Below are 26,388 nucleotides of genomic sequence, written 5' to 3'. Positions count from 1 at the left end.
CCTTTGAGTTGTCAGTATCAGCAGAACTGGAAGAAAAGATGGCCGTCATTATGTTTGGTGCTATTCATCTATGAGATGCTGAGATGTTTCCCAGGGTAAGTGAAGTGACCTAAAATGAAAAGCCATTATCCTCTGGGGCTCATGAATGCATGAAAGATCAGGGAGTTACTAAACAGGTTGAGATGGTTAATAATAGGCCTAGATATTCCAGCCTGGAACAAAAGAGTTGCCTCCTAGAGAGAGGTCATAATGTCAATGGTATGTGTCATGTGTTCTTTTCTTTTATCTTCCAAACTTGACAAAGCTGTTTTACTTCATTACTTGTCACCCACCCCTGATTGACATTTTACATAATGCCAACAGCAACATCATGGTGAAAGAACATTGAAAAGAACAACACAACTCTGTTAGCAGCGGCGGTGGTGTCTTTCTGCCAGTTTGACGACGACTCAGCCTGGATGATAAACGCTGCAGTTCAAGAAGCAAAACACTGAAGAGCTTAGTAAAAAAACGAACAGTAAACAGAAAGTGCAGCTGCTTAATATCAAAAAAAGAAGAAAAAAAGAAAGGAAGATGAAATAAATCAGGTAAAAGTAGCACACGGCGTAGCTGTCGGCCGGGGCCAGGCTTAACGAAGGCGCCGCCGTCCCTGCACCTGTGGTTGGACGTTTCCTCACGGGAGGACCCAGATATGTTCGAATCTGCACTCGCTGCAGAAGGCGGCGGATGTGGAGAATAAATGAGCAGGAGAAAGGGGGTCGGGGCCCCGAGAGAGAGGCGGAGGGGGGAGGTAGAGAGGGGGGCGTGTGGATCTCACATTCACCTTGAGGACGGTCCTTTTAAGGACATCCTGTTTTGATTCAGCTTTCAAGTGTTTTGAAGGGTTCGGCTCTTCAGTCAAAAAATCAATACATGTACTCAACTTTTCTTTTTTTTTTTTTTTTTTTTGCTGACCATTTTCAAATGAAAATCCTTCAGCAGCTCGCTCCTTTTATTCCCTCTCGTGTCGTCAGGGTCTGAGGTAACGTGGGTAAATAATTCAGCAGAAAAATAAAGAAGAAGTAGCCTAAAGATGAGATGAAAATAAACATTAAGCAGACAAGGTTTTGTTGATCACTTAGCGACTCTTTGAGATGAATGTACTGTAGTTTGTCCTTGGTTGGTTCCCACATAAGAGTTAGAATCAAACCACAGTGAAAGGTGTCTGTAGAATAAGTATCAGGTGCTAAAAGCAGCTCTGCACGTCAGGTCAGACTTGTTGACTTATTTTCTATTGTGCTGTCTGGAGGCAAACTGCTTGTTTGGCTGCCGCTTAGACATTCAACATTTACGAGCTCCGGCTTCTTTGACTGAGCACCAAAAAAACGACTTTGTCGAAGCTTCAGACAGATGTTGTAAATTGGCATCGGTCACCTTGCAGCACCCACTCCATCTGTGGATCCTGTGGGCCTCCTGGCCTGCTAATATCCAGAGAGGCGGCGGCGGCGGGGGTGGGGGGGGGGGTGGGGGGGGGGTTGTGTTGCGATGTGATGGGCTGAATGACATTGAACCTCACAGGTTCTCTGTTAACAGCGTGTCACCGCAGCGTAATGGAAAGGATTTAGGGGCAATTTCTGGCAGTGAGTCACCCAGCCAGCGTTGATTAATGGAGTCAGTGACCACCACATGCAGAAGAAGGCTGTCGAACACAAGACCAAGAGCAGGAGAGAGGAGGTTTGATGCATTTGAAGTAGACGATAAGATATTGAAATGATAATGAAATCAAAAGTAATTTTTTTTAAAACAAAGATGCAGCTAAAGGGCCAAGTCGTATTTCTTCCCCTTAGCCCTGATGTTCACATCAAGAGTTAGTGTATCCCGATTCTCTTTTGGATAAGGATCAGGCCAATGAATCCCTTTTTTAAAGATTCTTCAGAACAAATTTGCCAAAATACACCAGCAACATGGATGCACAAGAGACACATAAATGTTTGTATTTCCACCATTTAATAAGGATTTTATAATGACGACAACCATTATTGTATGTTCAATCTCATGTCTGCAGATTACAACCCCAGTCTTCATAGGGAGGTTTTCTGTTATGCACCACAGTCCCAGATTTCTCCATACATGTCTCCATGACTGATGCAGCAGATGTTGAAAATGAACTAGTATCAATGCATATGATGGAGATAATGATGTATTACGGTTTATTCCTGGTGTCTAATTTCATAGGGGAACACTATTGCCACTTTGTTGCAAGGGGTTAGGTGAAGGAGTATGAATGAACTTATTGATTAACCTGTACCGATCATCTTGACCTTTTATGGTGAAAGTTTAGTGAAAGTTCCCATGTTGAGTCATCTTCCTTGTAAGTGAGTTTTGCAATGACGGATGGAGGGGGGTCATGAATCTGCTGTGTTGTGGGTGTTGTTATTGTTGCGACTTGTTGGACGGTGCAGGGTTTCTGCTGTTGCACATCTCCGAGAGTTGATGCCACTCAGCACAGCAGGGCAGGTCGACCGACACTGCGCCGTCATGGGCCGATAATTTGTCTCGGTGCACGCCCGAGCTGACGCCACTTACTGTAATCGCGAGTCACTTGTTGAGACCACCTCAGAGTCTGGATCAGAAAACACACAACAAAGCTCATGGCAGGTCCAATATTTGAGCCTTAAAGGCCCCTGGGTGTGTTTATTACTCTTTAAAGACACACTTTCAGCTGAAACAGGATAATTAGATGGTAAAAGACATTCCTCTTCTAGTGTGTAAACCAGCAGGGTGAGTCGAGAAGAAGCTGTTTAACTTGAAGGGAGGGGCAGCTCTGTAGGACTATTTTGAAAGTGATGCCTTCCCCATCACGCCCACTTGTGTTTGAGGAGAGCATTGCTGTTCCTGTCCAGGATGATAAAAGCAGCTACTACCCAGAGATATTTTATTATAAATAAGACATCAATAGTTAGTTCGCTTGATCAACATGTTCCTCTCTTATCAGAGCTGGCCTTGTTTCAACTGTTTGTATAAGCGCCGTCCTGTCAAACAAGGCCGACCTCCTCCGGCTCCCCTTGACAGTCTTGTTCGTCTTTGAGGCGACGGGGCTGATTGACTGGACTGACAGGCGCCGCTCGCCTCGGGCTGTCACACGCTGCTCGGTTACTGTAAGAGTGAATCGTTTTTCCATCTCAGACCAACCCTCCTCAGGCACGCTGCGACATCTTTAAAGTTTGTGCAAGAAGATAAAGAAGAAGAAGAAGCCTTTGGGGGTAATTGGGATTGATGTTTGTCTGGGACAGACCTCCATGTCTGCGGCTGGGTGGCCCAACCTCGTTGTCCATATCTGGGACTGTTTTGGACGGACGCCCAGCCTTCGATGTATAGACGACGGCCTTTTGCATAGCTTCCTCATATACGTCAGTCTTTTTTTTTTTTTTTTCTTTTCCCTCCAGACCTGCATGAGCGTGAATGTCTAACAGGGTGTTTCAGAGACGAGAGAGAGAGAGCAGCAGCTTATTGTGATTGTATCCCTCGTCAGTCACAGGCGACACAATGCAGCACAGGACCGGCCGGGTGCAGGGGAGATAAAGGCGGCCCCTCCCAGGACGGCTTTGAAGTCAGCCATCAGGCAGTTTATTAGAGTGAGAATGCAAACGGATCAAAGGGAGTAAATAGCTCCATTTATCTGCTATTTAATAAAGACCTTTAGCATGTTGTTTTCGACTGCAAGGCCTCTGATTCTCCGCATGTATTTATTCTGCTGCCAAAATAAAAGCCTTTTTACTTTTTTGCTTTTGGTTTTGGAAGGAAGGATAGGGATAAAACACTGATGAGTGAACTCGGTGTTAGTTGATTGATAATTAATTGCTAAAGTCATTAAAGCCAAGAATCAAATGTTCTGCCTCAGCGTTGTTTTTCATTCAAGCTTTTCATTCTCACATGACCCATAATGCAGCTTGCTGTGGTAACTGTGGCAGGAAGCTTGATCAGAATTAGGATATGCCACACGAAGGATGTGATGTCATGAATCAACTTTTTTTTTTCTTCCTTATTGTAGCCGATCTGCTCAAATGAAGCTTGAGGGCCCCATATTTAAGATTTTACCAGTGTTTTATTTTGAAGTGCTGATCCATAAGAAGAATGAACAAAAAAAAAACCCATCTCAGTGTAGTTTTATTTCCTCTCTCAGGCTCTTCTCGTCGGTGTCAGCCAATCAGAGTGGCAGTCAATCTTCTGATTGACTGCCTGTTTTCTGAGTGATCCAATTATTAAAATTTCAGAATAAAAGACTCAAGAGAAACCAAATCCTGCAAAGTGTTGGATGGCTGTTTGGGTCCAGGTGGGCGGGGCTTTGTTGTGACATCACAAAGTCACAGGAAGTCCTAATGGCTCGTTTTCTGAATACAAGCTGTGTGCATTTCTCTGTGAACCAAGGCTTTGATACTTTCACACTATTAAAGCAGAAGTAAGTGATATATTTGTGTTAATATAAGTCTTAAATAGTTATATCTTCCGACAGCAATCACTTACATAGAGTGTTTGGTCTGAAACACGGGTCTCTCAGTCACTCTGCTCTGCTCTGAGCCGAGGAGAAAACATTTATCGTATCCTACAGTTTTTATCCAATGAGGAGAGAGAACGGCATGCAGGGCTGTGTGTGCAGCCAAGGGACGCCGTGAATGTGGTGACGTAGGGACGAGGACTGTTATGGTGCGTTCAAGGAAACTCGTATTTTTCCGACCGTGAAGTCGTACCAGTTCGATCTGGTACGAGTTCACAGGTCGGAAGTTACGAGTGGCCGTTATAGTGACTTTCACCGGTAAAACAGGTCGGAAAAACACGAGTGGGTTGCCTGGAACGCTACAAAGTCGTAAGTTGTGACTTGAAGCTGTAATTTACGATTTCAAAAGCCTGCCTGGAACGCAGCATTAGCGAAAACGACCGGACCACTTACTTCTGCTTTAATATAGAAGCTACTTTATAATCACACTACACATGGACATCCACCTTTAAAGCATCTTGAATCCTAGAGAGATTCCACATTTATTGAGGAAAAATCTCAAGTGCACACAAGTTGCTATTTTGGACCACACCAATCTCTGTGTAAGTGGCTCCTCCAAAGACCACATGCATCCTCACTGCAGTCCCAGGAAGAGAGCAGCCTTTCTCCTAATCTCCCCCCTCATGGTCTTGTACCGAGCAGATAGCCAAAGCCGATTGCTTCCTCTTTTTCCCTGAAACACACACACACACACAAACATGCAAACACAAACACTCACGCACATCAACAACAACGTGACAGTCCTTCTGGCTGCAGTGTATTTATCCTCCATTCACAGAAATCAACTGCTCGGCCGTGTTTGCATGTTTTTACAGGCTGCTCATCTCCTCCAGAGAGAAGTGTGTTTGCTCATTCCTGTCGAGTTGTGATAAAAATCTGGAACATATGACAGTGAGTTTGTGTGTGTGTTCGTTGCTGTGTGTGTGTGTGCTGTTATTTCAGGAGGAGGGTGTTCCCCTTGTGTTGCTGTCACCAAAGATAAAAAGATTATGATGGTATAGTGTTAAATCCTGTTGCATTACTGTATCCTAATCTGTCCACTAGCAGCATAAATCTGAAATAATCTGTGGATGTTCATGCCTCTTGTGTTCAAACCCACGAGTGGTGTTGTGGTGTTTTCTGCCTCGGCTCTAATCCAAATAACCGTAGGGAGGGGAGGAAGGGACGGATGGAGGGACGGATTGGTTTAGGATACTCCAACAGCTCTGTCATTAATTATAAACCAGGGCTGCAGGAAACTCAGGTAGAAGCTCTTGAGTTTGCGTGTGTGCAAAGTGCGACATGGCTCTTGTGCGTTCGGTGTAATCCATCTATGCAGCGGATGCCTGATTAAATCACTTGGTCACACGTATCGGTTTACACGCCGGCGAACTGCTGCTCTCAAACATGGACGAGTCATTAATTATAACAGTGTAAAGTTACATCATGGTGATTAAAATGAACTTGCTGGCCCGCTTATCTGTGTCCATTCATACCAGTTAAGTCTTCAGATAGAGAGATGGGAAGCGACGGCTAAAATGTGACATAGCCTACCGTGAATAAAAAAAAGGAATAATTACAGGTTTTCAGCTGGTTTTCTGTTGTTCTTCAGCTGGAATGACTGAAATAAAAAAGTGTGTAATCTGTTTGAATCCGTTTTCTCAAGATTTTCAGCCATTTGTTGCTTTTAACAACACGTAGCCACGGTTGGCTGCTGCTACTTCAGGGCTGCTGGGAGTAGACGGTAAAAGGAATTAGGTTTGATGCAAAACCGCACTGTTAAAAAAAAAAAAAATGCAGGATGTACAAGCACTTTGCATCCACTTCGATTTGTGGTCAACATGTTGTTGGACTCAGACTTTTCAGCTGCGTCATTTCTGTTTTTTGTTTTTTAGCATCATGGTTCTGCAGAAACTTCACTTTTTCTTTCATCACACTGCGCTCGTAAATAGCTGAAATGACAATGTAAGTTTTCTTGAATCTTTTGCAATGTGTGAAACAAACACCAGCTCATCTCTAATGTCTTCCCACCAGGAAGTTAATGTCTTCCCACCAGGACGTCTTCTTGTCCTAATGGAAACGTGACTGTGCTGATGTTAGCTCCAGCTGCTTCCTCTATCTGAGTCTTAATGAGTCGCGCTGCCGCAGACGTTAATCGACTGTGGTTTGATCAGATCAGACACTTAAGAAAAACCTGTTGAACCACATGTTGAGATGTTGATCTCCTCACTGTCATTAGCTCACGCTGCCACGTTGTCGTCCCACCTGGTGTCTGAAGAAGATAACTGTGTTCCTACATGGTAGCCACAGAAGCTCAGGGACGAGGGGTTACGCAAGTTGAAGCGAAATTTTAGTTTCATTATTTAACGACGTTGTAAAGCATAAATACTAATTAATCAGTTAAACCTACATTTCTTCTACACTTCTACACATGTTTATATGTAACAGTGGAAAAACACATTCGTTTTTAAACGGGGATCAGAATATACTTGACAAAAAGATGAAATTGCAAAAATACTCCCATCTCAACTCTTCAACTTTCTCTTTTTTAAAGTTACAACACTTCCTTTTTTTATTAAGTGACGCAAATACAAGACAAGTGAAAACATACTAAGACAAAAAACAACATATTAAACAGTTAGACAAGACAAATAAACAAAGACAAATGCAACACTAGTGCAAACAGTGCTGTACTGTACATTAATCAGTTAAACCTACACTAAATAAACAGCTATGCTCATGTTTATATGTAACAGTGGAAAAACACATTCGTTTTTAAACAGGAATCAGGATCTACTTGACAAAAAGATGAAATTGCAAAAAAGGGACAACGAGGAGTTTTGGAAAAGCGAAGTGTTTTCACACTACATTTATGAGCCTCCGCGCGCACCGTAAAATTATTTGACCGGCGGAAGACAGACTCATGTTTTAATTCATCAAGAATTAAAGTCAGAGGTTCAAAGAGGTTCAGTTACCGTCGTAGTCCTGACCATAAACGGCGATTCAGCTGCGTTACGCCACGAAACCGAAAGTAAGGAAACGCTGGTCGGCTCGCCCAGCATTTCCGTCAACGATATATTTATCGAAAATGGAGCCATTAACAAGTGTGGGTAGCAGAGATTCATCCACATTAACGTGAGACTTTTTTATAACCGAATAGAAACTCCTTGTTGTCCCTTTAAGTGATACAAGACAAGTGTAAAACAACAGAAACATACAAAGACAAAAAACAACATCAACAGTTAGATGAATGCTATACTAGTGCAAATAGTGCTATGAATTGATGTTGTAGTGGAAGATGGTCTGTATATACGTGAGTATATTAAATTCATCTCTAATATTGTTAGTTTTTTTTCCAAACTTTTTTTTATTGGGTTTTGAAGATGTATACAGTTGGTATTAAAACATTTACAAAGATTCAAGTATACATTATTTCTTATAGAAAAACATCAGGGGAAAAAAAGGATTGCTGCATACCCGAACAACTAATATTGTTAGTTTTTTGAATGAGTTTTCTTTGGATCATTAACTCGATGATAACCAGTAAATATAAAGATGATGTCAGGGGAGGAGTCGCCCCCTCTGAGCCTCGCTGAGCTCTGGATCCGTCCCTGTTTCCACATTAGGAAAATGAGGCTGCAGGATAAGTGACAGGACGGCTGTGGCCAGAGCCCCGGTCCTCCTCCTCCTCCTCCTCTTCCTCCTCTTCTTCCTCCTCCTCCTCCTCCTCCTCCTCCTCCTCCTCCTCCTCTTCCTCCTCCTCTTCCTCCTCCTCTTCCTCCCGGTGATAACGGGGGTTGAAAGTGTCGGTTTAATTAAGGCCTGTACGCCCCCTTGGTCGCTGCTCCTCGTCGTCGTGGTCTGGATCTGTGAGGCTGCTGTGATAATGGCTGCACTTGGGTTTTCTGTCCGTGCAGCTGTGGACTGTGTGTGGGTATATTATGTCCAATGAGACGAGTCGACCCGCACATCACATCACATCACAAGAGCATGTGGAGAGAAAATCAAACAAATCCAACGCTGTGTCCAAAAACACTCCCTCATTCACTCCCTCCCCTCCCCCCTCTCCCCCCTCCTCCTCCCACTACAGTAAAGCTTCATACTTTACTCCACAGTCAGTGAGATACTGAGAGTCTAAACCATTGCGTAATGTTGATTTACATGTCTGCAACCGGAAATGGGAAATGCATTGCATTGTGGGAATAAAAATGACAATATTTCTACATTAAGCACAACTTATTGTCTACTTTTGTTTGCAGTTTGTTTGAGGCTGCACAATCAATCGCAGTCCAGCCAAGTGTCAATATGAAATAGAAAAGAATGAGAAAGATAAAATATCACAACATTGTTTGGCATTGTAACTGTTGTGTTGCTATGGAGAGGCCCTGCACAACAAATCATGTTCCTCTCAAGACATGAAGGGACGCGTTTGTGTTTGGTATAACTTATAGGCCATGTACAAGGCCGTGGAAGAAAATTGGTTGGTTTTTAAAGTGAAAATGGAAAATAAAAATGGCCCTTCACACTAAAATGTGATCTACAGTATGATTTGAGTTTGTATTTTGCAGCTTCGGCTCTGCAGTGAGATATAACATAAGGTTGTGACGGTCGATCTCTTGGTGCGTGCTGCTCCATCTGCTCCGCTGTAAGAGTTATATAGGGCATGAACGTTATACTACCGAAACACTGTGCAGACGGTCAGTAAATCTCTACATGAGAAAAACATTCATGCACCTCGAGGGTCGGTTTTGCATTTTAACATAATTTCCCACAAGTCCATTCAGTTTATAAGACGCATGAACTCAAACTTGTCCGATGATGAATCAAATAAAACGTCCCGTCGGCCTCATAAAGCAGATGAGTTTTCAGACTGTGCATCCAAAACAACCCCCCTCTCCCACTCCTTAATGACTCCCCCACTCCCACTCTTCTGCTTCAGCTCCAATCAAATTAAGCGATATTACCCTCGAGGGTGCGCTTTAACGTCATTTGAGCACGACAGTGATGCGGTCAGGACCGAGGCGCTTGCGATTATACAACTATTACCAACAGAATAAAGTGTATCATCAAAATATAGGCTATTCATTTTGATGGACAATTCGCTCTCAAATTTGAAAGGTTTTTGCGAGTGTGCTTCCCGTTTCCATGGGAATACATGGGGTCCGACTAATACCTGAAACACAATCAGTCACGTCAGTAGACTCCTATGTGTAATGGAACCTAGTTTACCTCTACAGCAAATAATCCGACCCTTAGTAACGACCTAGCAACAGAAAGGATTTTCTAGTCCCAGATGAGTGAACTCTGAGCCGACGTTAATGTTTTATCACGGTCTTGGACTTTCGAAACCGAACTAAATCAATAACTTACCGCGTCGCCGACACAGCTGATGGGGAAAGCCAAACATTTAGATTACTCCAGATTATTTAAAAGCCCATATATAGAGGTATCTTCCGTTTTATCCAACGAAATATTTAGCTCCAGGCCATATTATATTTTCACCACGGTTACAACTAGTGTCTCTCTGACTGTATATATTCACTAAAAAAAGGTTATTTAATTGTTCTAAAATTTGAGTTTGGCATCTGAAAGGAGCACTCTACAGGAGGTTGATTTAGTTTGTGATTTATTTTCACGAGTAACATAAAGTTTCTAAAATAATAAAAATAAGAATCCATGGATGGTAAAACAACATGACATGGCGGAGTAATATGTTTAGTGATGAGTTAGGCGTGCTGCTGTCATGCTGATTTGAGTACGTTCTAAATGTCTTGTCGACCAATCAGATTGCTTGGTCGGAACTACTTGTTGTATAATGTTCATTCATGGAGGAACTGCAGAGTAATTGCATCCGACGTGCTAAGAGCTCTGCTGCCTTCTTCTCCCTGTCGACTTCTCCAAACTACATTTAATTTATCTACGTCATTTGTCTTTAAACAGGAAATTATACTTTAACTTTTTTGTTTTGTTTGTTTTCAACCAAGAATGTGTTTTTAAAAGGATAGTTGCTGTTAAAAATGTATGTTTTGAGTAGTGCACTTGAACATAATATCACTTAGATTTGGATTGATTGTGCAGCTCTAGTTGTTGCATCATCGTACAAAGGCAGTGACAATGTGGTGGTGTCGTGCTTCTTGTTGTTGTGCTTCTTCTTGTTGTTGTTGTGTTGAGTCATCTCACCGTGACCATGCGGTTCGGGGTCGTGACCTCTCGGCCCCGTGGCTCAGCGCTCCGGAGCACAATGAGCGCCGTCTGGGTCTGGTCCAGGTGTAAAGCGACACCGAGCGGCTCCGTGACTCAGAGACGCTGCTGTAATTACAGAGTCCCTCCATCATCAGATCAGACACACACACACACACACACACACACACACACACACACACACACACACACACACACACACACACACACACACACACTGATGCTTCTACACACAGACACACACACACACACAGCTGATGTTGAGCAACGACCTTCATGCGTGGACTTGAAACTGTCTTTTGTTGTTTTTCTTTTTTATTGTGTGAGAAAAAATGAAATCAAAGAGATGCAGCTTAAATCCTTGAAGCCCACGGCCGAGATAATTAATTCTTATTAGATTAGCCTTTTGCTGCCTCAGAAAAAAAGAAGAGAAACAGAAGATCTGCTTGTTTTTCTTTTTTTTTAACACTGCTAATGCTTCTTGGATAAGGGCCCTCTCTCTTTTCTTTTTTTTTCTTTTTCTGGGCAATTACGTGGGTTTGTTTCGAGGGGCAGTGCCGCCACCTCAAGTGCTGCTGCTGCTGCAGCGGGGGAGTGGAGCTGAAGGATGATGGGAAAGATGTTTAACTGATTCGTCATCATGGAAAGAGGCTTGGACTGAAAGGAAAGAGAGAGTTCAGGCTGTGACTAAACTTTTTCTTTCTGTATAGGGAGGAGCTCAGTCGACTGTTCATTAAACCTTTGTGAGCAGCTGCAGCAGCTCTGACACATATTCACACACTGTCTATGACTCTGCCATGTTGAAGCATGAGCATCTGGGCGGGGACCTCTTTTACTTTTACTAAACTAGAAAAAAAAGACTTCTTACTTTTATTACTAAAATAACAAATAATAATCACATTTTCAAGTCATGTCTTTCCTGTAGCAAATGCTTTTGTCCATTTTTGTAGCACAAGCTTGTTATTTGCATGACGCAATTAATCAATTAAAAAGATGCCAATATGAAATGATTTCAAAATGATATTAAGTTTATTTTATTATAATGCTGCATGATGTTCAAAAAAAAGTGTGAATGATCACCACTGTACTATAACATGAGCTTCAACTGTTAGTTTTCCTCGCTAACTCGCTGTTAGCTTGTTATTTGCTAATTCATGATGAATTATGAGTTTGGCCAATATCAAATGATTTCAATATGATATTAAGTTTATTTTATTATAATGCTCTATAATATGCTAAAAAAAAGTGTGAATGATCAGTAGGCCTACTATAACATGAGCTTCAACTGTTAGTTTTCTTCGCTAACTCGCTCACTTTAATTAGGCCTACACTCCTAAATAGGACTGAAACTGAAAAACCACAAAATGTCCAAGTGTAATATCTGAACCACAGGTGCTGCAGTTTGTTTTCTGAAGGTCAAATGTGTCACGGCGTAGAGTTTTTAAATGAAGAATGAGCTGCTACAGAGACGAACCAGCCTGTAAGATTAATGTTCTCCAGATGCACGATGGTTGTTTTAAATACAAGACCCAACAAATATAACATCAACACTTTAATATATTTTTATTTTTTGACATGATATGAGGTCACATTATTAGTTGGAGTTATCTTTTTGCAACTGCAATATGTCCTATATTATTATAATGACAGCAGCTCCAACTAGCCTACTAGCCTACTACACCAACTGTGTGTTATTCTCATGCCACAGATTTAACTATGTTAGTTTGTTGTCACACTTTATAAAATCAGTGTTACCTGAGCTACAAGTTTCATCCTTAAAGTTTTTCCTTGTAATATTGAAAACAGTTGACAACAGGTTGAGCTCATGAATGAGGTCGTGTTACACTGTGGATCTGGTTGGCAAGTGGTCAGGGTGAGTCTGTCTTCACCGGCAATTATGAGGCGCTTTAAAAAAAAAAAAAAAAGTTATTACCAGGGGCTGATGGGTTTTTATTAATCTAATCTTTATGATCGGGTCGTGGCCCCGCCCTCCTCACCCACTCCCTCTGGGTAAAGACTCGCTAATTTCCTCTCCTACTTGAGCAGAAACATTATCGTGTGTATAAGCAGCCGTATGCCCGTGATGCCTTCATGGCACCTTAAAGCAGAAGTAAGTGGAATATTTGTGTTAATATAAGTCTTAAATAGTTATATCTTCCGACAGCAATCACTTATATAGAGTGTTTGGTCTGAAACATGGGTCTGTCAGTCACTCTGCTCTGCTGTAAGCCGAGGAGAAAACTTTCCTTGTATCCTACAACCTTTATCCAATGAGGAGAGAGAACGGCATGAAGGGCTGTGTGTGCAGCCAAGGGATGCATGTGAATGTGGTGACGTAGCGACGAGGACCAATAGATCCATGACGAGGGCGGGGACTGCTAACTCCATTGGCTGACAGGAAGTTAGCCAAAACTTTCAACCGTGGGTAATGTCTGAACCTGTTGGCTGCTCGACTCTCTGAGTCTTGGATCCTGAGACCTTTTGTGTCTCTGGCTCGTTCACCAGTCCAACCTCGTCTCTCTTATGTGTGTTTCTCCGTTTGGCACGAGGACGTGAAGACGGCGGCCACAGAGTGGTCGCACACTTCACTCGGCTTTTCAGGGTTTTTTTATTTACACGGCTGGCGCTGTGCTTTCCAGAGAAGGGGACTGACTTTTTCCTTTGTGTTGCTTGGCACTGGCGTGGAAGTTGACTAATGCTGCTTTAATTGTTGGCTTCATTCTGCAGCATTTTTCTTTTTACGCTTTCTGTTTTTCCCACAACCCCCCCCGCCTCCCCCTCTCTTCTCTGCCTCTGTCAGCTTTTGTCCATTTCTAATGGCTTTAGCCAGCGTGCAGCTGCAGAGCTCGATTTTTTTTTTTTTGCCTGTGTCTCCAGCAGCACTCAGCTGACCCACTAATGGAGGGGTTGTGTGAGGAAAGGCCGGAGGCAGCAGAAGGACCGCAGAGCTGCGGCTTAAAACGACCCGCCTCCAACAAACAGCGTGGACCTCCTGGGGAGAGAGAGAGGCTTTGAGAGGAAGTAAAAAATATATATAAAACACAACACACAGAAAAACCTTGAGTCAGAGAAGAAAAGGAAACATGAAATAAGTCCAGAGAGCAGCAGACATCAGTGAACCGCTGTTCTTCGCCTCCAGCGTCTCCCTGCTTTTTATTTTTGAAGTGACCCGGAGTGACTTTGGACGTGACGCGGCTCTTCGTCAAGATGGCATCATAATCTGAGAAGCCGGTCCCTTAAGGTTTTCAGTGTTCGTCCTCTGCTCTGACTTTTCCTTTCAAGTCGTAGAGCAACACACGCAGGCCTCCTTAAAAAACGCTGCTGTGGTTCTCCCCAGGGAGGAGACGAGCAGGTTGGAGCTGAGCTGCTCCGCTCGTCCTCCAGGATCCACGTGATTGACACAAGTGCACAGGGAGGGATTTAGGAAAACAGGGTTGTTGTTTTTTTTGTTTTTTTTTTACTGTAAATAAAATTTCTAACACGAACAATAAGAGGAAATCAAACTCAGCCCTCAGGAAGCAGAGCTGTAAATGGTGCGTTCATGCCCGTCAGGATACTACTGTTTATGCCAAACCTGAGGCCAAAACAGTTTCTCTTCCTCATAACGAAAATGTTTTGGTTGTAGTCTCACTCAGTTGTTCCCAGGCTTCTTCTTCAGCTTTAGACGTCTCATGGAGGAAATCAGGATGTTTGCGTTATGACGGAGTTCTAGAGCTGGTGTATGAGGAAAAAACTGAAAAAAAAAGGATAAAATGTCATTTATTCGACTATGTAAACTTACCTGGTGCAGCCACGTTCCTGTTGAACATCCGCAACAACTTACATTGTGTAGCAGGAACTTTTTGCATGTGGACCATTGAGACATGTTAACTTGATTTTAAAGGGAGGAAAAAACACATTATGTTTTTTTCTCATAAATTTGCAACTTTAAACTTTAAATTTATATTGCGTCACATTATAATGAAATAATTTCCAGATGTAGAAAACATAATGGTTTTACGATCTGATCACTATGTATCAGTACCATGAACAATCAGCCTAATGCACTGATATAACTTTGTGAACTTCAGCAGCTGTAATCACATCATGTGTTTTTGTTTGATGCTGACAGACGCAGTATATTGTGTTGTTTGTCCAATATATTGATTGAGCGAAGTTTGATCATATAGCTGATGATGTGCTGAAAGAAAAGACACAAAACGTTAACCTAATAAACATTTTGATGAGGCAAAATCAAAGTTATTCAAAGTAAAAATAGCCCCAAGACCTTTAAGAGTTAATGAAATATTACAGTGAGATGTGAAAGTAAATACATTTTTACTTTAATCTGCAACAGTTTTAGAAATTTTGCTTAAAAAGTAACTTATTTTAAAGGGAAATGCTCCAAAAAAATCAAATTATAATAATCTCCACTCTAATAATAATAATGTAAACGGAGAATCTGAGGCATCCCGTCATTTTTCATGGACACTTCACTGTTTCTTGATCTAATAATTCATTATTAAAATGATAAAATAGTGACACAAGTCCTCATCTCCATCGTTAAATTCGTCATAGTTCTGCAGCAGTAAGTGTAACACTCGGTGTGGAGTGGAGGCCGAACTCCACCAGTCACAGGCAAAGGCCAGAGGTGGAGTTGTGTAACAACCTCACAAGAATGCACTTGTGTGTCTGTGTGTGTGTGTGTGTATGCGTGCGTGCGTGCGTTTGAATCTGGGATGTGTGCGTCCGCTCCGACACTTTTCCAGCTGCGGGAACATTTCCATTGTCGGGCGTTAATCCGTAGTGACTCTCGGCCGCTCTGCCCTCGTCCTCGTGTCCACGGGGAATCTCTGTGAAGCAGCGAGCTGGAATGTCGGAGAGGCCTCGGCTGCAGACGACCTTCACTTTGACCTCCTTTTTATAAAAAAAAAAAATATTATTCTGGTGTCTGTGTGCACACGGAGCTGGGAAATCTGCAGATTATTACCTCGTCTGTAAATTATAGGACGAGAGGAAAAGGGATTAAAATACAGTAATCTGTCAGCGCTGGTGTCGATGTAAAGCTCAGAGGACTTGACTTTGTACATGAAACTCAGGCTGAAGACGAATAAATCAAACACACGCTCACCCCTGTTTCGCTCTGCATGTGCGTGTGTACAGTATATGTGTGTGTAAAGGGAGACTAACTCAATATTACACAGAGGGCAGGATGGAAAAGAAAGCAAGTAAATACAAGATTGTTAGTTTGTTATCTGGGCCACGTTCGGCTCAGGAGGATTTGGTTTCTGTGTCTTGTGTCTTTGGGTCGACAGCTCCAGAGAGAGGAAACGCAAAGCTGGCGCACAAATCACAGCTCCTCCACAACACACAACACAACACACACAAAAAGTGCCACTGTTGCCAAGAAGTGCATGAATTCATTTACACATAACAAGCGGGGTGTCCCTGAATGCACCACGATGCGCTCACTCACCCACTCCTCTGATTGTCTATGAAACCCAGAGACACAACGAAGCCACCACCCATCATTCATGTGTGATGGGAGTGTAGGGGCGTGTGTGTGTGTGTGTGTGTGTGTAAGTGTGTGTTTATAGCCCACACACCTAACACAGAACTCCCTGACTCACATCTGAAGTCACATGACGCCTCGGAGAGCTGTCAGTTTTATTTGATGACGACCGTCAAACATTGACTCCTTCAGACTTTGTCCTTTTTTTTTTTTTTTTTACTCTCCTCAAACCCACAACAATAATGTTCATGAATGTTTTAAAGCTCTCAGGTCGTTAAAGATTAAACGTCCCGCCGCTGTAAACACACAACATGGTTCCTCATGTGGTTTTATAACCAAAAACCTCATGTTTGCTCTTTGTCTTCACGTGATTCACACATGGAGACGTGAGTCGATGCCACAGAAGCTTGTAGTAGAAACACAAATGTTGTTAAAAAGTCAAGTGGAAACATCGGCTGCAACTTTTTTTTCTTCTGTAACTGTGCAGCGACGAAAAACCAAACTCATCACTTTCAGTACTTTAACCACCTGAGAGATAAAACAGGCTGTGAATGTAACGCTGAGGTCATTAGGACGTTAACGTTTAACAGTCAACAAGAGTTGTTATGGAAATTGTGGAAATAGACCATTTTAAAATAAATTTCCTGCAACTTTTGCAATTAGTTAAAGTTCCCGACAACTGTTTTGTCATCTATTTGATGAATGAGAGTCATGAAAGTTGCTCTTTCTGACTAATGTTACAGTATATGTTAATATCTTTAGGGTTTGGGACTGTTGACCGATGAAATGAGGCGTTTAAAGACCTCACATTAGACTGTGTAGAGCCATTTTGATTAATAAACTGTAAAATGTTGATCATATTTTAGGGATCGTTGCTAAAAACATGAGGAATATCGGCCTAATAATCAGTTATCTTCCCCAAAAATCACATATTGGTTGGGTCCCTGGTTTGAGTACGGTGGCCCCGAGGGCTCAATTCACTGCAACTAAAGAAAACATGCAAAAACACAAACGTGCTGCAAATTTAGGAGACGTCTTCATCAATTTGACAAAATATGAGCAAAAACAAAACAAAAAAAATCATAACAAATGCGTTGTCATGACATCATTAACCACAGCATCCCTGGTCGCCTGGCAACCCTTGTGTTTGTTGTGTGAATTTGAATTTGCAGCTGTTTTATTTTGCATGTGTTTCCCTAAAGGTCGTCATGCTCTGAGCTCTGAGGGCCACCGTAGTTTTACAGGTGGAGTCAAATTTCTCGAGGCTACTAATGTAATATTAAAAAACTGGATTCATTCATCAATAATTAAATCAGTCATTACTGTAGCTGCAGACTCCTTAGATTCAACCTGAAAAAAGGGACAGAGGTCTGTGAATTCACCCAGGAAGCCTCGTTTTAGTGAGGAGAGTGTGATTCTTTCTTTCTTTTTTCATTGTTTTGACTCTGTCTCTCACACACAGACAGATGTGTCACCGCTGTGTGTGTGGCTGAGTGTGTGTGTGTAGGTACCACACACAGGGGGAAGTGGAGACCATGTGTTGTGTAATTGAGTTGATTGACCACAGATGCCCCAGATTTAGACCTGTGGAGCTGCACAGCCTCCGTCAGCCGACAGGAAAATTAAATGCACCCGTTGGAAGAAGAGCCACCAACTGTTGCCTCCAGACGGTCGGCGAGCAGAGATGAGGGTCATGAACCCCCGGCGCCCGGGTCGGTACCTGAGGCAATAACCAGCGGTGGAGGTCTGTGACGGGGCAGCACGCGCAGCAGCAGCACCATGGTCGGTCGGTTGGTCGGGCCTGGCCGCCTGCCACCGCTTAAAGCAGCGGACACACACACAGCTCCTGATTTATCGTATCGGCTCGGCCCAAATAAGCAGACACACACAGTCAATTACACCACCGCCGCCATTAGAGCAGCGATTGATCCAATTAGGCTTCCATAGTACAATGAGGCTGGGCTGGGCTGGGCGGCCCTGGAGGACGCACGTCAAAAACAAAAATCACTGAAGGAGCAACAGGAAGGTCTACAGTACGAATACGAGCACCTCCTCCAAGTTTGTGTGGTTTATCCTCCTAAACAAACCAAGTTTCCGACACAGTCTCTTAAACGTCCTTATACTTATGACCACATCGTTTATGAGCCCGAGAGAGAATATCCTTATTACTGAGGCCGATTCTGAAGTACAGCTTAAAGCAGAAGTAAGTGTAATGTTTGTGTTAATATAAGTCTTAAATAGTTATATCTTCCGACAGCAATCACTTATATAGAGTGTTTGGTCCGAAACATGGGTCTGTCAGTCACTCTGCTCTGCTCTGAGCCGAGGAGAAAACTTTCCTTGTATCCTACAACCTTTATCCAATGAGGAGAGAGAACGGCATAAAGGGGCGGTCCTCTCTGTGTGTGCAGCCAAGGGATGCGCGTGAATGTGGTGACGTAGGGACGAGGGCGGGGACTGCTAACTCCATCAGTTATGCCTGCCACACACATAAAGATAATCGGGCTGATTTTGCCCCGATTTTCCCCCTTCCGACCACGGACAGACACCGCCCGATTATCTTAAGGTCTTAAGATTATCTTATAAGATTCTCTTGTAGTGTGTGGTGTGTTAAGAGTCAAAATTCCCCCGACAATCGGCTCGGAAAACGTTCGGCGCCGATAATCGTAAGTATTAAACATGTTCAATATTTACGATTATCGGGGCCGACTTCGGTGGCCGTTTCAATCAAAAGTCATCTTGTGTGTGGAGAGCCGGTGTTGTGCGGAGAAGCGCCTGCTTGCTGAGCTCTGCTCACCGAGCTCTGCATGCTGCTCGCGGCAACAAGCCACTTCTCCACACAGCACCGGCAACCTCACAGAGAGCCACGGTGCAGCCCTGGCATTACATGAGGTTCACACAGACATTCACGCATACACAGGAGATTTCCTGATAGCTGATAGCAAAGACGGTAGCGCTCATAGCCGGCAACAGCCGGCAATACAGCAGCCATGTTTAAACGATCATGTGACCGCCGCTCACAGCCCGTCATGTGACAGCACACGGGTCCTTATAGACCGTTTCAGAGAGTATAAACAAATACAGGTGTTACCAAGGATACTAATTAAGGCTCCATTCAATTTAGTGTAGCTACCAGAGCGTTTTCTAATGAGCCACACCTGTCTTTGTTTATACTCTCTGAAAGGGTCTATTGGACAGCCGCTTGACTGCTCGGTGTCCGGAGCCACAGACACACAGACACACACAGATGGGATCGTTGTAAAGGCTGAAGTGTCCCGCTTTCTTTAAAAAAAAAATTACGTCGCTCTCATTGTCCATTCCGGAAATAGACCCGAAAGAGTAGCTACAACGACACCCCTGGTATCGCTGCTGATGCCGGATTGTTGTCTTAATGTGTGTGGTGTGTTGTGTTTGGAATATCGCAGGACACCACACACAATACGATCAAAACTGTTCAATCACAGATTTTTTATCTTCATGTGTGGGGTCTCTCACAGATAATAAATCGGTTGAGATTTATAAAATCTTTATGTGTGTGGCAGGCTTTACTTCTGCTTTAATCAAGGCATCTGTAGAGGCAGACATGGCCACCGACAACAGTACTTTGATATTTTCTCAATTTATTTATTTTTATACCTGGCCCTTTTGTTTTTTGCCAGATTTTTTTTTTTCTGATGGATTTTTTTTTTCCCCGCAGTTTTTTTTTTTTTTTCCCCTATGGATTTTTTTTTTTTTTTTTTCCAGAATCCCCCCCCCGCCTGATTTTTTTTTTGGGCTGGCCCTAATACCTTCGTAAAGGTTGAGTCTGGGTCACCTTATCTTGGGTAAACCAACCTGTGTGTGTGTGTCTCGGCCGTTGAGATTGTTGTGCAAATGTTTGTTGTTGGCTTCCGGCTCCTGTTTTGGTTGGGTTTGTACCTATAGTCCCGTCGCCATAGAAACCACGACACAACGCGAGGATAAACATAGCTGTGTGTGTAGAGGCGATAGGATGTTGTTGTCATGGTGATTTTTCAGTTGTAGCTACATCCTGAACTATGAGGTCGTGGGGAAATATGTGTGTCTTTTTATCTTCTTCTAAAACACAATTTGTGATACAAAGATAGAAAATATTGAACCAGCTTCCAAGACAAAGAGGAAAAAAAAAAAAAAAAACAGAATACAACAAAAAGAAAAAAACAGTGTGAGGGTTTTATTCAAGAAAGTTAAACAAGTCCAGTAAAGAAAAGAGTCTCTGGGCATTTTTGTTTGTCATGTAATACAGGTTTTTTTTTTCTTCCATCCGTTTAAGTGGGGCTTCACCTTGGTAATATGTGTGTGGGATGTTTGTTTGTTTTTTCTCCTCAGAGATATGAGGCCACATCAACAAGCAACATTATTCCATTTATTTGAATATATAAAACTCACTGTCTGTGTGTGTTTACTTACAAATCCTGAAAGTTACGGTTCAAAAGTGTCATTTATCATCTTAAATTACTAGATATTTGTAACAGGGTTCAGTTTAATGAACTACAGAAACACTCGGTTCATTAGTTATTGTGCATTGTGTCGTGTCACAGAGTGGAGCATCTTCCTTCACAAACCATCTTCCGACAGTGTGCGTGTGTGGGCTGTGCACAATGACGCACAACAGCCAAGTGCAATTCATCCAGTTACTGAACGAATTAACAGTAATTGGCGACAGTTGCCATGATGAATTTAGTTGTTTTTTTGTTTTTTTTAATGTAGAAATGACGAGTCTGGACTCCACGAGGATTATTGTCAACGATGATAAAATAGAGTTTAAATGTAACTTTGAAGTTTCAGAAAACATTTTGTTCAAGTAATTAAAGTTAATTGATGATGAAAATGATCAGTAGTTGCAGCCTGAGGTGTGTGCAGACTGAGATGTCCTTTTGTAGTGCAGCTATCATCACCACACACACACACACATGCTGATGTCACACTGCCCCTGAACGTTGCCCTCTCCCATATCTCTGCTTGAATATTCATGTGATTTGCATATTAGTCGCATGTTTCATCTGCACAGTGAAGGTCAGAGCAGAGAGACACAAGCTGGGACACATTTTTAAGAGTGTGTGTGTTTGTGTTTGTGTGTTTGTGTGCAGTCCATTTTCTTGTAACTTCACTGTCTCTTCAGATTTGATCTCTCTGTCACTTAAACTCACCCTCTTCCAGAGCTTCAGCCACTTCCTGTTGCAGTATTTAAAGTTTGTGGCCTCCATATTCACCTCCTCCTCTCTCCTCTCCCTCCTCCTCCCTCTGCAGGATCTGTCTGACGGCCAGGACCTCGACGGTTTGGGAGAGCAGGCAGCCGAGGGAGCGACCAGACTGACGGACGACAGCAGCAGCAGCAGCGGCGGCAGCGGCAGGAGGATGGCGTCCATACCCGAGTACTACGCCGGCAAAAACGTCCTGATCACGGGCGCCACGGGCTTCATGGGGAAAGTGCTGGTGGAGAAGCTGCTGAGGTCGTGTCCCGAGGTCAAAGCGCTCTACATCCTGGTCAGGCCCAAAGCCGGACAGGCGATGCAGCAGAGGGTCAGCGACATGATGAAGTGCAAGGTGAGAGGTTGTCAACGAAAACCTGGGGGGGCGGATTCACCGATATGTTAAGAAATGTCTTAAGATCTAAAATTAAGAAGTTCATAAGAACGTTTCTTAAGTGCAATTCCTCAATATTTTTTCTTAAGAACAGTCATTTCTTACAAATTTCTTATTTATTTTCTTAAAATACGTCACTGCATTGCATTGCACGTGCCAACAAGCAACATAATTTATATAGTTTGCATCTCAACTGTCTGTCAGTCACTCACTAACCATGGAGAAGGACAAAAAGAGATGCATACGGTAGCACTTTACAATAGTGTACACAACTTACAGTAATTTAACATGCTAACTAACAGTTAACAGGCTCTTTGTGTTATTAATTACACATTTTATTTACTTAAACTATGACCTACTTGTCTAAACTTGTCTAAAATATGTTGAAAAAGGTGATATTAGAGGCTGACCTATTCACTGTAGGAATCTTAAGACAGGTCAAGGTTGTCCTCAAGTTAAGAAAAAAGTAAAGAACAAATGTGAGAACTTTGATTTCAAGAATACCATTTTTTCTTACGTTTTTTTCTTAAGAAGAAACTTAAGAAGAAAGTTGAGAAAATACTTTTTTGGAGAATATGACTTCTCTTTTGTCTTCTTAAGACTGAAGTTAAGAAAAAAAATTACACAAAGGTTTTGTGAATCTGGCCCCTGGTGTTTAATTTTCGGATGTAATCGTTTTTAGGATCTGACCTTATGATATTGATTGAATTTATTGAAATTTCCCATAGAAATTATGAGTTGATTATCGAGCTGGACCTGACCCTGATCCGCAGGGTCACATCAGAGCGTCCTGGTTGATCTGAGTTCAACTTTTTGCAAAAGTCGTTCCACTTTCTAAACAGTGAAAATGAAGAAACTCAATAATTTACTCTCATGTTGTCGAAGCACCAAACTGTTTCCTTCCTTCCACTCTGTGACTCTGTGACATGACAGCAAAGTTTTATGGACCCGGTCTCCATCATAAAACCCTGAACATCACGGCTCAGTTAATATGTAAAAAACCCTGCACAGAGTCGTTCTGTTGAGGCGCCGATTTACAGCGGCATCGAACCTGTGATGACGCCGCGCCGCTCTGTGACGAGTGGGCTGTTCATGTTCATTCAAATCACCTCTGGAGAACTGGGCATAGTTCAAAAAAAAAAGGAGGCGTGTGTTTACAGAGCGATGGAAATTTGCCTGTATTACAGTAGCAGCAGCGGCGATGGCGATAGCGGCGGCAACAGCAGCTGTTGCCATGGTGACAGGGACTTAATGACCCCCGGAGGAGTCCCAACAGTTCATCTGAGCCTCAAAAACAGAGTCAGAGAGGATGAGGAGGTGAGGATGGAAGAAGAGGAAGGAGGGAGGGTTACAAATATGTGGTGTCAGCTTTTATCGGCAAAGCATGACTCGACAAAAAAAAACAAAAAAAAAACCAACAACCTCAGATTGAACGTGGTCGTGCAGGATGAGGATTGACGCTGCGTTTGTGTTGATGTGCTGAGAAACAGCTGCTGCTGCTGTTGGCCTCAAACTGTCAGAGCACCTAAGAAAATCACACCTCCTCCTCTCTACAACTCCCCCCCTCCCTCCCTCCATCCCTCATTCTCTCCTTCTCTCTTTCTATCTCCCTCGTTTTAGCATCTATTTTTACTTCTCTCATTGAACTTTTGCCTGCTGATTTCATTATCCCACACTCGCTGCTGCCTGTGATCGCTGCAGTTTGAGAATTTGCCCCTTAATTTACCCCAACAGGCTTTTTTTTATTTATATCTATTCTATATCTATATTTTTTCCCTTCCCTTTTCTCCGTCACTCACCCTCCATCTGTCGGTGGGTGAGTGAGTGCGTCCAGGATTCACTGGAAACCTCTCGTCGTGTAATTAATTCACTCTGACACACACTAACAGCACAGTAGAGAAGTGTCTGGTAACAACACACAGTAATTTGCTGCACTGCAGAAATGAGGTGAGTGGGCGACACAGGAGAGGAACTGATTAATTTATATATAAAACCTTCATATTTAAATTGCATGCTCCTCCTTACCTCTGCTGTGGTGTTTAGGACGGAGAATCAAACGTTTCCTTCTGTTGTTGTGACACGTCGGCAACAGGTTCATGTTGTTTGAACAAGAAGACGGGTTTTAATTAACACCACACACAAGTCCAAGAAAGTTTTTTTTTTCCTGGATCAAAACCAAAACATCTCAATTTCAACTAATTAGATACAGATTTCTGAAGAAAGGAGAGGCATTATAACAAGCCAAATAGAAAATGTGCTTCCATTAAATACAGTATTTATCATGATTGAAGCACTTTCACTTAGGTAAATAAACTACATGTTGTTAATGGAACAATTAGAGCTGCACCGTGTAATACTAATGATAACAACCTATTTGTTTAGCACTTTTCAATCCAAATAACAAAATACTTCACATGAATCAAATACGAACATCAAAACAAATCACATATTCGTTGTAAATGTGATTAAAAAAACGTCAGACAATGAAAGCTTAAGGCCCCTACGCTTCGCAATAACCACTCACTGGTCATTATTCAGTTGGAAGGAAACATATTAACAAGTACTTAATGATTTCTTTGCTGATTTTAGTATTTTATAGACGCAAAATGCCAAAAAATGGTTCCAGTTTCCTAACTTTTTAGAAAATATTATAGTTTTTATAGGTTTTTTGATGTCAAGTTGAATGAATGTGTGTTTTTGAACCAATCACAGAACATGAATGTGTCACATCTACTGGATAATACAGAGAAAACAGCAAATGTGGAGCTATAATGGTAGAAAATGTGGTCATTTTTCTTGATAATTGACTTAATTGTCAAAATTTGCTCCACATTTTTCATTTAATTGGGTAATCTAATGCTTGGTTCATCATTTCAACCCCATAATAAGATACAGTATGTTAACCTGGATTAATTGAGCAGTATTTGTAGAGTATCAGTTGTAGGTCAATGCTCACAGAGATAAAATGTGATAAGAGTTCATCTCTGTGTCATGAAAAAAACAAAACAATAAACCCTGAAAGTGTTTGAGCTTCTGTTTTTCACCAGTTCATTATTTAACTTCATATTCGCTGGTATCGACGTATCATTTATCTCCTGCTGCTGTTTGCACCGTTTCAGCCTCTCAACAACTTTTCCCACTGGATTTCCACGTCGCTGTAATAGTGTCGTCTGTCAGGACACGGCCTGCATGGCGCTCTGCCAAGTCCACACAGTCACTCATGCTCGCTCGCCGTTCACAAGTGATGTCATTAAATTTCCACGGCCGCAGCCTCAAGTGGCGATTGGTATTCATGGCCGTCCTGGGGTCACTGTTATTCTACTCAGAACCGGGATAATTCATGAAGGAGAACAGCGGGTTTGTCTCTCGAGTAGCCTCTCGTCTCATCCTTCAAGCCCCGGCCCGGTGTCTTTTCCTACCACCTGTTGCTAGGTAACAACCAGGAGATCTATCCCATGGTGTGTTTTTTTTCTCTTTCTCTTTTTCTTTTCTTTTCTTTTCTTTTTCAAAGGATGCAATCAGGGCCGGCTGCCCCGAGCAGGAAAAGGACAAACACGATAGGAATCTCCCAGTCGGTGTGCATCACTTTGACATTTAAGCAGAGACTCTGTGTGGAGACGGACAGACGGACGGACAGTTGGACAGAGGAGACGTTCGGACGCCTGCGGGTGCACGGGGCGTCTCTCCTGCTCTGTGGCGTCCGTCCTCCCGCCCACCGACAAAGCTGCTGATCTGATCCCAGTTCAGCTCTGAGGCCGAGCAGCTCCGTGGCTCTGCAGGAGCAGGAGGAGGTTCAGATGTTGGGTGCAGAGAGGTGTGAGGAGGGAGTTTTACCTGTGAGGCAGCAACACTGAGTATCAGAGAGTGTGGAAATACAGTTTAAAAGATGGGTTCTATGGACTAGAAAAGGGATAGTTCACCCAAAATTGAAATTTCACTCATTATCTACTCACCCTCATGTCGACTAAGGGCTGGGAGAAGTTTCAGAGTCCTCCGTGGCTTCTCTGAGTTACAGGGGGTCTCAGCGTAGCAGTGCATGTCCATATGACGGTTGCAAATGGATACCAACTGTCTTCGTAACAAAAAGACACACCAAAAAACATCCAAATACCTCCATGCTGCTCGTATGTAATGTCCGTCTTGTATTGAAGCCCCGAAATGCAAAATTGTCCCGAAAATTTTTTAAATAAGTCTATATTTCAAGCTTGTTTTGTAGCGGAAGCTTCTCGAAGCTCCTCTTCCTGGTTCGTCCAAATTTGACGAACCAGGAAGAGGAGCTTCCGCTATACAAACAAGCTTGAAAAATAGACTTATCTAATTTTTTTCGGGACAATTTCGCATGTCAGGGCTTCAATACAAGACGGACATTACATACGAGCAGCATGGAGGTATTTTGATGTTTTTTGGTGTGTCTTTTTGTTACGCCGAGACCCCCTGTAACTCAGAGAAGCCACGGAGGACTCTGAAACTTCTCCCAGCCCTTAGTCGACATGAGGGTGAGTAGATAATGAGTGAAATTTCAATTTTGGGTGAACTATCCCTTTAATAGTCAAACGTTATTGATGCTGCAAGATCTCCC

General features: G+C 42.7%; 1 protein-coding gene across 1 annotated transcript in view; it reads left to right on the top strand.

The window, feature by feature from the left end:
* The window catches only part of LOC311006833 (fatty acyl-CoA reductase 1), a gene marked incomplete at its 3' end in the record, with an annotated part of 61,091 nt that overhangs the window by 4,892 nt on the left and 29,811 nt on the right, over positions 1 to 26,388 (top strand). Inside the window, exon 2 of the mRNA XM_083999816.1 lies at positions 21,474 to 21,770. Coding sequence (XP_083855942.1) covers positions 21,474 to 21,770 — 297 coding nt within the window. The remainder of the gene's footprint in view (positions 1 to 21,473; positions 21,771 to 26,388) is intronic.

This window comes from Trachurus trachurus (genome assembly GCF_905171665.1).
Source record: "Trachurus trachurus genome assembly, chromosome: 23".
Lineage (NCBI taxonomy): Eukaryota > Metazoa > Chordata > Actinopteri > Carangiformes > Carangidae > Trachurus > Trachurus trachurus.
This window is presented reverse-complemented; position numbering and strand designations above follow the sequence as displayed.